Source organism: Alosa pseudoharengus, unplaced genomic scaffold, assembly GCF_046254945.1.
Source record: "Alosa pseudoharengus isolate Yale_2024_CS ecotype anadromous, Long Island Sound unplaced genomic scaffold, YU_APseudo_1.1 YU_APseudo_1.1_scf_11, whole genome shotgun sequence".
In the NCBI taxonomy this organism is placed as follows: Eukaryota; Metazoa; Chordata; class Actinopteri; order Clupeiformes; family Clupeidae; genus Alosa; species Alosa pseudoharengus.
The window spans coordinates 7245001-7256984 of NW_027468576.1; the positions used below are offsets into that span (position 1 = coordinate 7245001).

An 11984-nucleotide genomic window follows, 5' to 3' on the forward strand; every position below is an offset into this window, starting at 1 on the left:
AGAGAGAGTTGCAGCAGTGCAGTGCGCAGCCAAGCGGCACTAATCCAGAGGAGGAAGACCCCTTCCAGCCAGATGAGCATCCCTGTCTTCTGTTTTTTTCCTCTCTCACTCTCTCTCGCTCTCCTCCCTCCCTCCCTCCCTCCCTGCCTCCCCTGCTCACGCTCTCCCTGCTCTGCGATCGGCGCTCTATCCATAATTCATCAGTAAGCTCCTGCTCCAGCCGCCGCAGAGGCAGCCCTGCTCCACGGATCTCTTAGCTCAGAACCAGGACGGGTGCTCTCTCGGTGGGCAGAAACCACCCTGCGAAAAAGCCGCCCCCCCCCCACACACACACACACCGGGCCCCCTCAGCTGCAGAATGGAGAGAGTGTGTGAGCGCGTGCATGTGTGCCTGTGCCGCTGCAGCCACTGGGTTGCCAGACAAAACCGGATCGGTCCATTCGCCCACAGCCTCCATCGCTGATCCGCCTCAGAGGGGAGAACGAGAGGAGAGAAGAAGGGATTGTTTTGTCTTCTTACTGGGGCACAAGAGGAATCCCGATCGTCTGCCTCTCTCTCTCTCTCCGTCTGGCCGCCGCGTTTTTCCTTTGATTTCCGTCCGTTTTCTCTCTTTCTGGAGGACCAGAGTGCTTCTGTCGGGTGGGCTTACGCATAGCTCCAAAATGCCTGAGGCGAACTACCTTCTCTCGGTGTCCTGGGGTTATATCAAGGTGTGTATTTGAGTGTGTGTTAGAGGAGCTTATTGGGGTCTGGGGTCAAGCAGACCCCCTTGCATGTTTGTGGTAAATGAACGAATGCTTTTCCGAAATAAGTGAAGTCGGCATAGCGTTGTGTCTATGGCACAGCAATGGCGCAGGGGTATTCTCCAATAGCTGTTGCATTGTGATGCTTGTATTTGTTTATTTGTTTTTGTTGTTTTGGTGTGTTGTTGCAAGAAATGGAAATATTCTGTATTTGATTCAGATTCAGTATGATTCAGAAAGAATCAGAAAGAAGAGAATTCTGCAGTTTACAGACACAAACATATGGCATTACATGATGCGCAGTAAATATTGCTGACCCCCTTTAACTGCGTATGTCCAGATATGGTAGCTGGCTTTGCTAATACAACTTATATAATGTGTTGGAATCATTTATATGAAAAAAGCTCATACAAGTGTATGCTGACACAAAAACAATGAACTACTTCTTAATAAAATGAGGGCAACAGACAGACTGTTGCAGCTGATATGACTGGTGGGGATCCCCTGCTGATGTCTGCTGAATGCTTCAGATGTGGGCTTTGCTGCATTAGGTCTAATGTGTTTGTCTTCATGTGTTTCTCCGCAGTTCAAAAGAATGCTGAACCGGGAGCTGACGCACCTGTCCGAGATGAGCCGTTCTGGCAACCAGGTGTCTGAGTTCATCTCCAACACCTTCCTAGGTAACCACTGCTTGCTGTTACTTTATAGACATACATACACACACACACACACATGTGTGCAAACACAGCTAGACAACCCCGCTCTAGATCACTCCACATGCTTGCACATGATGCGGATGTTCATCTTGTGAAACACCCACTCATCCAGGATCATCCATCCTATGCAGACAAATATGTACATGTATGAAGGTAAATGTTATATGTAAACACATACACATAGATACAGATCATCTTTAAAGACACCTGACTACCTTTTACATATTTTACATACTGAAACTCAGACTCCGGTAAGCGTTCTCTGATCTTTTGCGTTTTTGGTCTAGCGCTGGGCTCAAGCTACAGCAAAACAAGTGGGCTCCATTTTGTCTGTCTTCTCGGTGTCGATCTGCACTGTAGCCCAGGTTTGGGAACTGCGCTGGAGTAGCTCAGCTCTTAAGTTTTGAGTCGATAAAATGGCGACAAGAACATCAGGCGGCGTGCACATTGGGTGCCAGGTGACTGGGCTTGGCGGTTGGTTGGTGGGCGTTCAGCTGCCTCTGTGCAGCCCTGTGAGATGCCACCATCAGGGAGAGAGGGAACGCAAGGCTGGTGGAGAACAATGGCAGACTCAGGGCTGGAAATGGAGGGACATGGATGGAGGGAGGCTAGATAGAGAGATGTGTAGGCAGGTGGTGGAGTGAGATGAAGAAAGGATAAAGCAAGAGTGATGGCTAAAGAAACAAACAGACTGACTAACACACAAGTCATGTGTGGAAAGCCATGCCATGGATTGTTCTGGAGTCCACAGATGTGAAGGAATGAGGGCCAGTCTTGTTTGCGGTGGTTTCAGGGAGGGGAGAAATCCCCGCTGCATAGCTTAGAAGATGGCGGTGGAGGCTGCTGCTGCTGCTGATTCTGGGGGGTGGGGGTGGTGGGGTGATCCTACTGCAGAGCCATGGAGCGATGGAACCCCCCTCATCCCAGCAGCTGTTATGATTCATCCCCCATCCTGTCAGTTTTCATCCTGACTAAGAAAAAGTCTTCCCCCCCAACACTTCCACCCCCATACGTTTCTCTCATGCTTGATCGTGCAGATGCGGGAACATTCACAAACACATGCAGTTCTTTACTGACTCAGTACATTTGCCCACTGAGACGCATGAAAACATCCCCAACATCCAACCAACACAACCCAACCCGCACACAAAAAACGCACAAACAAACAAGAAGTGCATAGAGTACTTTCACACATACGTACACACATGGGCACACCCACACACCCACACACCCACGTTAGAGGAAAAGCTTTTAATGAGCATGATGCGGGAGCAGGCAGCAGTGGCAGCCGTGGAGGAACCTGCCCTAATGATCAGCTATAGACCATTACAGCCTGTGCCTGGTCATTAGGGGTCAAGCCTTTAGACTCGCTCTGCGCTTTGTTAAGCTTCGCTCCAGGGGTGGATGGGAGTGTGTTTGCTTGTGTGCATCTGCGTGTGTGTGTGTTTGAGAGTGTGTGGACATGTGACTCAGCCTGTGCTCCTCCCCTGTGCTCACGTGTGTTGCCCACACTGTCCCTCTGGTTTGGTCACCCAGCCGAGCTGAGAGCCAGAGCCACAGTTAATGAGATCAAATTTGACCAGAGCGAAGCCCCCCTCCAGTGCCAGAGCCTCTCGCCCCAACACACTCCTACACACCAAACTGTGTGTGTGTGTGTGTGTGTGTGTGCTCCCAGTGCATTGCTACCTCCTCCAAACTGTCGTAGCAGCTGGATTTCCCCTCAGCCCATATGGAGAGCACTTTAGGTGGCTTCATTATTTATGAGAGAAATATGCTGGTGTGGGGGAGACATGTGATGTGGGGAGAGCGGAAAAAAAGAGGGGTGATGAAAAGGAAGAAGGGAAGCAAGAGAGCAAGAAACAGAGAGAGAGAGAGAGATGGGGCTGCTGCCCCCACAAGCGCAGTGCAATCATCCGCAGTGCTGTCTCTCACCACACATGCCATGGGAACTCACACATGAATGCTCGCATCATGCCTCCACCGCTACACCGGCGAAGGAAAAAAGCAGGAGAAACCAGAAGGAAAAAGAGGGAGAGAGAGACATAGAGAGAGAGAAAGAGAGAGAGAGAGAGAGGGGGGGGGTATTGAAACGGATGGATTCCTCCTGTTTTATCTGGATTTGTGAGGGAGGCGTTGGGGAGCTCCACTGTGCTCTGACAAAGACATGGCTCTGCCTCTGCTCACGGTGTTGTGTTTCCCCTGATTAGTTGGACAGAGTGGCAGTCAGAGACAGACAAACAGACAAGAGAGAAAGAGAGAAAGAGAGACGTAGCGATTACTCTCCTTATCACATCACTGGCGATAATGGCATGATGAGCCAGTCTTCTGAATAATGAAGAACTGAAAGCACAAGATAATGACCATAATGAATGAACTCGCCACCCCACCCCACCCCACCCCACTCCACTCCACCACACCTAATCACCCACCATTCCCATCTCCAGGTTGGGGATGTGACATTACTCCGCATTTTATCACTCACAATCCATTAGAGTCTGGGGAGGCTGAGCGAGCGCGCGAGCGCGAGTGTGGAGAGGCAGAGAGGGGGGGGGGGTCGTTATCTGCGCTGGTAATTGAATAAGGATGGCTGTGCTGTGGCAGTCAGCGGAACTGGGAGCCAGGCTCCTGCTCACGATACCGCCGGCCCTCGGGGCAAGAGGATATGAGACGAGCGGAAGATTAGAAACGCAATTCCATCCACCCTTAAACTGGACCAGCAGAGACACTGAGTCGCGCTCCGCAGAATGGAAAGGCCCCCACTAAGACGGCAATGTAGGTGTCCAGTGCTCTCCGAGGAATGACCTTTTCAAGAGTGTTTGGGGGGGGGAGAGAGGGGGAAGAAGAGAGGGGGGCAGGAAGTTGGGAAGGAGAGCAAGGTTTCCATTCGCATGGAGGTGGAGCCAAATCAAACTAAAATGGACCTCAGTCCTAATTTATTCCCCACTAGCTCTCCCCCTTCTTTTGTAGTCAGTGGTGCAGGTGGGACCCCTCCTCCCCCATCCTGTCCCCACCCACCACCCACCCCCTCCCCCCAGGCACACCTGGGCCCGGTCTGCGGGCCAGCAGCTCTCTCTACTGACGTCACTAGGGGAAAGAGGAGACCTGGCCGCCCGATTTCAAACAAAGGCCTTTTGTCTTGCCGGGCTGCGCGACAGCTGCACAGAGGCTGGACATCGGGAAACATGATACAGGCTCCGTTTTTCTTTTTTTTTCTCGTTCTGTCTGCTTTTTTTGTCTATCCGACATGAAAGATGTTGGCCACGGACAATAACAGCTACCTTCAGATTTGCAACAGTGTTGCGGAACAGCCAGCCTCATAGGGGTCTGTGGTGCTCATTCGTGAGACGTGGCTGTGATGAGTTGCGATACTTAGCGCCGTGCCGATATACCATGAAGCTTTCGTGGTGTAACGAAGACGCAGGGGGACTGATCTCCTCTCTTTTCTCCCTCTCTCGCCCCTTCTCTGACGCAGACAAGCAGAACGATGTGGAGATCCCCTCACCCACGCCGAAGGCTCGGGAGAAGAAAAAGAAGCAGCAGCTGATGACTCAGATCAGCGGTGTAAAGAAGGTGTCCCACGGACCGAGCCTCTCCAACTGCACCGTGATCGCCCGCTTTGGAGTTAAGACGGACAAGGAGGACTTGCTTGCCAAGGTACGCCACTGACTCACACCGAGAGCGCCTCAGCTGCAGGCTTCGCCTCAGCTTCGGTTTCATACCTTATTGATTTCTGAGAGGTGTGCATCACCACCTCCAACTTCACTTGAGCTTTACTGTATAACTGTGAATGTGGGGGATGAGCAATTTGATATACAGTATTTTAACAGAATACTTGTTTTACAAGTTGGTAGAAATCAGAACTTTGAAAGTTGACAGTGGAGTCCGTGGGGGATATTTGATTCATAAATTAACTGTTTCTCTCTTCCTGCTCCAGGAACTTGAAGACCTAAATAAATGGGGATTGAACATCTTCACCGTGTCAGAATACTCCCACCACCGGCCTCTCACCTGCATCATGTACGCCATTTTCCAGGTGAGTTTCAGCCCTGAGATACGACACGAAAGGAATATCAAATACACAGACAGATTCCCGTATGTATCAGAGTAGAGAATTGCTCCCTTGGCTGTCTGTGACCTTTGTTAAATGGCGTCCTTTTGTGTGTGTCAGGAGAGGGATCTGCTGAAGACATTCAAGATCCCGGCGGACACATTTGTGGCCTACATGATGACGCTGGAGGACCATTACCATTCAGACGTGGCCTACCACAACAGCCTGCACGCCGCCGACGTGGCCCAGTCCACACACATCCTGCTCTCAACGCCTGCGTTAGACGTAAGGGCCAACCCTCTACTTCTCATAGATGGACACACATACACACACATGTGGCACACATACAACAGCCTGCTGTCTCTGTCCTACTGGCCTATTTGTAATACATGTAACACATAACTCTCTAACATATGAAACCCATCCTCAGGTCAATATCTAGACTTTCTCAGGGGTTAGTCTCTACATAAATACTCCCTTTCTTACATGTCCCAGTTTTCCCTATGTACTGTATGCCGCTTTTATAGAAAACTGTTTGTCTTGCCACCTAGTTCCTATAAAGCACTATCAGTAAAGAGTAAGACAGCAAACCCAGTGGCTCATTTTACACAGCTAGCACCATCCATCATATTTAACAGCAGCAGTCCCGAGTTGCCATTTTGGAGCATCAAAGTGCCTCTCTCCCTCTCTCCCAGTAAGGCCTTCCTCTTGGCCGGCGATTAATCATGCCTTAATTAGTGTTTGCGTAAAGCACTTGTGCTTGGCCAGGGGAATACTAATGGCTCCGCTGGGAGGACAACAGCCTGGGATTAGTTCTCTGCTGTCAGGGCATTTGTTTGGCGAGACAATGTTTTTTTTTAAAAGCCTTTCCTTGTTTTGTTCTTCCGCAGGCCGTCTTCACAGACCTTGAGATCCTCGCTGCCATTTTCGCTGCTGCCATCCATGATGTGGACCATCCAGGAGTGTCCAACCAGTTCCTCATCAATACAAGTGAGTTGGGATGCCCTTGCCATAACCTTCTCTTCATCGTGGCAATTCCCTCGCGTTGGTTTAATGTCTTGGCAGAATCATGGCTGTAGTGAGCTCACTTCCTTTTCTGTAATCATCTGCAGATTCTGAGCTGGCCCTCATGTACAATGATGAGTCGGTCCTGGAGAACCATCATCTGGCCGTGGGCTTTAAGCTGCTACAGGAAGACAATTGCGACATCTTCCAGAACCTCACCAAGAAGCAGAGGCAGTCCCTCAGGAAGATGGTCATCGACATGGTGAGCCTTCCTGAGCCAGAGGCAGCGTCCCCCTGCGGCCTCACACCACACACAGTATTCTAGAATCAGAGAATTCCAAGGCTGCTTATTTACATTGGCCTGTGCTCTTTTTCAGGTACTGGCCACAGACATGTCCAAGCACATGAGCTTATTGGCAGACCTGAAGACCATGGTGGAGACCAAGAAAGTGACGAGTTCTGGAGTGCTGCTTCTCGACAACTACACTGACAGGATACAGGTAACCATCGCCTACTCCTCTTCATGTGTGTGTGGATGTGTTGGAGAGACCTCGACTGTCAGATAGCGTGATGTTTCTCCACTTCTGCTTACACTAATTGAACTAATTCATGTTCTGTGGAACACTGAACCAGCCTGAGATCATTAGGATCACTGCCTGCTGTGATGACCACAGTCTACCACCTCTCCTATTTACCGCCTCTCATTCCTCTCTCGCTGCATTTTCCATTTCCCACAGAGTTTGGCACTCCAAACGAGTTGAATGTGAAACCCATTCTGAGATCAAAGCTCATCTAACGACCACTTGTACCTTTTTTTCCCGCTGAATAGGTCCTGCGGAACATGGTGCACTGTGCTGACCTGAGCAACCCCACCAAGTCCCTGGAGCTGTATCGGCAGTGGACCGACCGCATCATGGACGAGTTCTTCCACCAGGGCGACCGCGAGAGGGAGCGGGGCATGGAGATCAGCCCTATGTGTGACAAGCACACGGCGTCTGTGGAGAAGTCTCAGGTTAGCATACTGTAGCCTCCAGTAGCACCACCCCAATGGCAGTTGGTTATGAACAATTAGCTTTGTTAGCTTTGTGTGGACTATATTAGAGGAGCACCCTTCTACACCTTTGGTGATAATGGCATTTTATTGACACTGTGTTCTCCCGTGTGCTTGCTTAGGTGGGCTTCATTGACTACATCGTACACCCTCTGTGGGAGACGTGGGCAGACCTGGTCCACCCCGATGCTCAGGACATCCTGGACACTTTGGAGGACAACAGGAACTGGTACCAGAGCATGATCCCTCAGAGCCCCTCACCCCCTTATGAGACTGACAAGGAGGGCCAGGGCGTCGGTGGTGGCACGGGGGACAAGTTTCAGTTTGAGATGACCCTGGAGGAGGAGGACTCGGAGGGGACAGAGAAGGATGAGCAGAGTCAGGGTGATGAGGATGAGGAGGAGGAGGAAGGGGAGGAGGAGGAAAGGGAGGAGCCCATGGAACCGGCCACCACGCACATTGAGATCGTCACGCATGACTCCTCACCCGTGGACACATAGGACCTGCTCTTTACCTGTCAGTCACTTAAACATGGCCGACACGGGTCTTTCACGTTTTCCTTTATCAAGAGGGAAGGAAATCTTGCATAAAGGCAATGTTTTTTGAGAAGCCCAAAAGGGGGGCGTCTATTTGAGTCCCCTTTGGTGGGGGTGAGAGTCACACCCCCTCCATGCACTTGCTTTTGGAGCCAGAGATGGACAGTTTCTGTGGGAACGACCACAGAGCTCTCAGGAAAAAAATGCTGCAGACATTTTGGACCTGATTGATTGACAGGTGACTTGGGGAAAATGAAGGATCGGGGCCAACCAAATGACGTTTGTTTTCACTCCGACAAGCGTTAGACGTGTTGACACTACTGAAAGAGAGGATGTTTTTTGTACCAAGTGACTTTTTATCAAGCGAACGGGATGTCAGGAGGTAGCAAAATGAACTACTGACAAACACGTTATTTGTAAAGACAGAAACTGTTTACTTTTTTCTGTACCATTTGTCTACAGACTTTGTGTGCCTTTTTTACTATTGTCTTTTTAAGAGTCTTTTTTATTTATTGAACACACTTTAGTAAAAATGTATGTGAAATGTTTTTGTTTTCTAAGGAAAAACAGCTTCAGAGTAGAATTGTTTTGTATTTCAGCAGAAAAAGAGAACTCTGTGTCTTCCTACGATATTAGGCAATATTAAGAATAATCCAAACATCAAACAACCGGTCAAAGTCAAAAATTTCCCATGGAACATGCACTTTCTGTCACCTTTTTGTTGTTTTGTTTGTGTTTTCATATGTGCACAATACTTGTGTTTGTGTAGAGATCTGTATAATTCAGTACCTCTGTCAGCAGACGTATTGCCTGTTCAAAATGAAGGCCCCAAACATCTGATTTGTCAGAAGTGTTGTGTAATGCACACACTGCCACAGTATCCCCAATTGATCCAGTAGACAGTACCATGGAAAGCCTTAATCAACAAAAACACTGGCAGAGATCAGTAGCTGGCAGGAGGCTGGGGAGGGGTAGGCCTAATCATGTAATCTGCACTTCAGCGTCAGTCAGGCCAAAGTAATTTTCCCTTCAAAGTTTTCCTCCATTTTATACTCATCCTGTTAGTCTAACACAATAGACACATGCTAACCTCCCTCCCCTGAAATTTTATGATTCAAGTCCTGCTGCCCCACTCAGAATCCTCTATCATCGTCCAGATGAAAGGGTTCCGAGCAAATCTAAACTGTCAGAGCAGACCTTTTGTGTGGTAACAGGCATCTGTCTTCACATCAAAAGGAAATTGGCTAAAAAAAGGCATAACAGCTTCTCATAACAGCTTCTGTTACTCATGCCATTATCATGTGTTGGCTTATGCTTTCCCTGGACTAGACTGACCAAGACATTGAAATGAAACTACAGATCACACTTTGCTTTAATCTAGAAATTGAAATCAAATAAGTAACCCCATCACCTTTAATGCTAAAGAAATATTCTATTTAGTTTCATTTTACTTTTATATGTTTACTGTTAACAAAGAGAGATTAGAGTTCAATACTGGAGTTTCCTTTTTTTCCTTTTTGGACCTCATTGAGGTCTTTTATTCCCAGTGACAATAAGTCATGATTCAATCCAAATTCGATGTGGCTTTCATGCTCCATGGTACTTTAACTACCCAACTCTAATTCACTCAAACAGAAGTAAGTGAATTGTCACCGATATGTATGTATATGAGTGTGTCAGAGTGAGAGTGAGTGTGGACGTGTGTGGACGTGTACAGCACAGTGTGCATGTGTGTCTGCCTGTTTGGGTGTGTATTCGCGTAAAAGACTTAACCCCATATGAATCATCAGCCCATGTATTTTTCAACTTTGTCCGGTTTGTCAATCAAGCTCACATCGGTCCTGTTGCTGTTTATAACAGTATATTTATTATTCTAGGCTGTAAATAAGAATGATGTTTCATTGTAAATCTATTTTAATTTATATGCACTTGCATTACCGGAGAGTGGTGGTGTTACATGTGTAGTGGACTCAGAGTTTGAGTCCAATTTCTTTTTTTATTTTATTTGGTAATATATTGTTTTGTTTTATATATAAATAAATATATATATATATATATCTATATGAATATATCGCACAATGTCTGACTGCTTCGATCAGCAGCATTTAAAGGCATAAGTTACCCAGAGGCTGGAATTGCACAATGCTGGCCAAGGTAGTGGTGTTGTGCAGAGTGGCTCGGTGTTAGGCAAAGACAGGAAGCTGAAGTGCCCAGGCTTGCTTGGCATTCCAGCATGTCCAAGAACGCATTTTGAATGCAGACTGCTGATAGAGTTTCGGTTGAAAACAGGTTGAAAATGAAAAAGGCAATCTCCTCAAATATACACGCTCCACATCAGTCAGACTGAGGGGACATATTGGCAGCATGTCACATTATTTCTAGAGCACCAATGTGAATTGATATATTACAAAAATGTGATTATCTGTAATTATTTGTGCTAATGTGAAACTATTTTTTCTGACCAAACTTGTTAGCAGTTTTGAAATTCAAATTGTCAGTATAACGTTGTTCAATCTATGTTCAATCTTTTGGTCCAAGTTGTGTCCAAACGATTAGCCCGAGTTAGCACTATCTGCATGACAGAAGGGTTTTCTATGTCTGTTAAAATCCCGCATTGTTGCAGGTGGATATTCAGTGTTTCACACAATGTATGGTATAATATTGTATATTGTGTTCAATAAAATCTGAAACTACTTTTCTATGAAGTGATTAAAAAAGAAAGCATGAATATATATATATCCCTCCTCTTTGGCTCTTTATTTCTGTGCCTTTTTGTGTCAACACCAGTGATATGGCAGATCAGTTTTTTTGATCGCCTCCTGGTCCTGACTTATAACTCGGTCTCAGACTCACTGGTAGTCACATCATCAGTAAATCATTGCAGTTGATGACATTCTTAAAGATGGATTCTAACTATTTATTACACCCCTAAATCTCTTTTCTGTTTCTCTATAGTATTTCAAAATCCCTTCTTGGCCTTAAAATGGCTTAAACGTAACTTTACACCTTCGTCCTCATTTCAAAAATTGCGATCTATCGGGTCCTATCCTCCACAAACTGTATACAGCAAACATGACATATAAAATCTTACTATTAAACTAATATTATTTTTATTTTAAAAATAAAAAATAAATGACATCAACATCATCCCAAACCGCCACTTTTCATCATATACAATTTGATTAGTAGTAGTTTTGCAAAGCACTGTATCATGATACTTACAACCGGACCCGCGTCACACAGAGCAGGTTGTTTGCGCCATGCCCCTTTTGAGGGGAAAACATTCCCTCAGAACAAGCCAAAGTGAACCGGTAGAGATGCCGAAAAGTTGCAAGTGGGTTAGGCTACAGCTTTGCTGGCAAATAAATATTAGCCTAGTTATTAAATCTTTATGAAATTATAATATCGTTCATTAGTCTTCAAAAGACAAACAACTAGGCCTAACGTTACACCAAAAATGAATCAGACCAAAGAAAACAGCTATGACAGAAATTATCATATCTCAGAATTATCTAAGTAACATACTTTACATCTGAGCCTGTGAGTCAACTACACTACATTAAAATTCAAATATGAAGGCAAAAATACAGGAAAACAATTTAGTTACTTACCTGGAGACTCGATGAGATAGGCTACGAGTAAATGTCCGGGTATGACTGAGTGGGGTTGTAGCACCACTTCGTACTCGGGAGACTGAAGGGACATGTTTTTATATTAATTGAATTAAGCTTTTGTAGGTATCTTTCACGGTCAACGACCGGCAAAGTGGTTATGTATTGAGTGGTCATATTGATTTGTGGTATTTTTTGTTATTATTTATTCCTGCGATTATTTATTCCTGCCAAGAATGCAAAAACATATCTTATCCTCCAATTAGAAAGAGTG

The 11984-nt window shown here is 46.6% G+C and overlaps 1 protein-coding gene across 4 annotated transcripts in view; it reads left to right on the forward strand.

The window, feature by feature from the left end:
- pde4ba (phosphodiesterase 4B, cAMP-specific a) overlaps positions 1 to 10831 on the forward strand; it is a 160889-nt gene extending 150058 nt beyond the window's left edge. For all 4 annotated transcript variants that reach the window (XM_076277872.1, XM_076277873.1, XM_076277874.1 and 1 more), the window contains 9 exons: positions 1330 to 1423; positions 4932 to 5113; positions 5394 to 5492; positions 5628 to 5792; positions 6398 to 6497; positions 6620 to 6774; positions 6890 to 7012; positions 7342 to 7524; positions 7686 to 10831. In XM_076277872.1, coding sequence (XP_076133987.1) covers positions 1330 to 1423; positions 4932 to 5113; positions 5394 to 5492; positions 5628 to 5792; positions 6398 to 6497; positions 6620 to 6774; positions 6890 to 7012; positions 7342 to 7524; positions 7686 to 8063 — 1479 coding nt within the window. In that variant the 3' untranslated portion in view covers positions 8064 to 10831. The remainder of the gene's footprint in view (positions 1 to 1329; positions 1424 to 4931; positions 5114 to 5393; positions 5493 to 5627; positions 5793 to 6397; positions 6498 to 6619; positions 6775 to 6889; positions 7013 to 7341; positions 7525 to 7685) is intronic.
- Positions 10832 to 11984: the final 1153 nt, after the last annotated feature.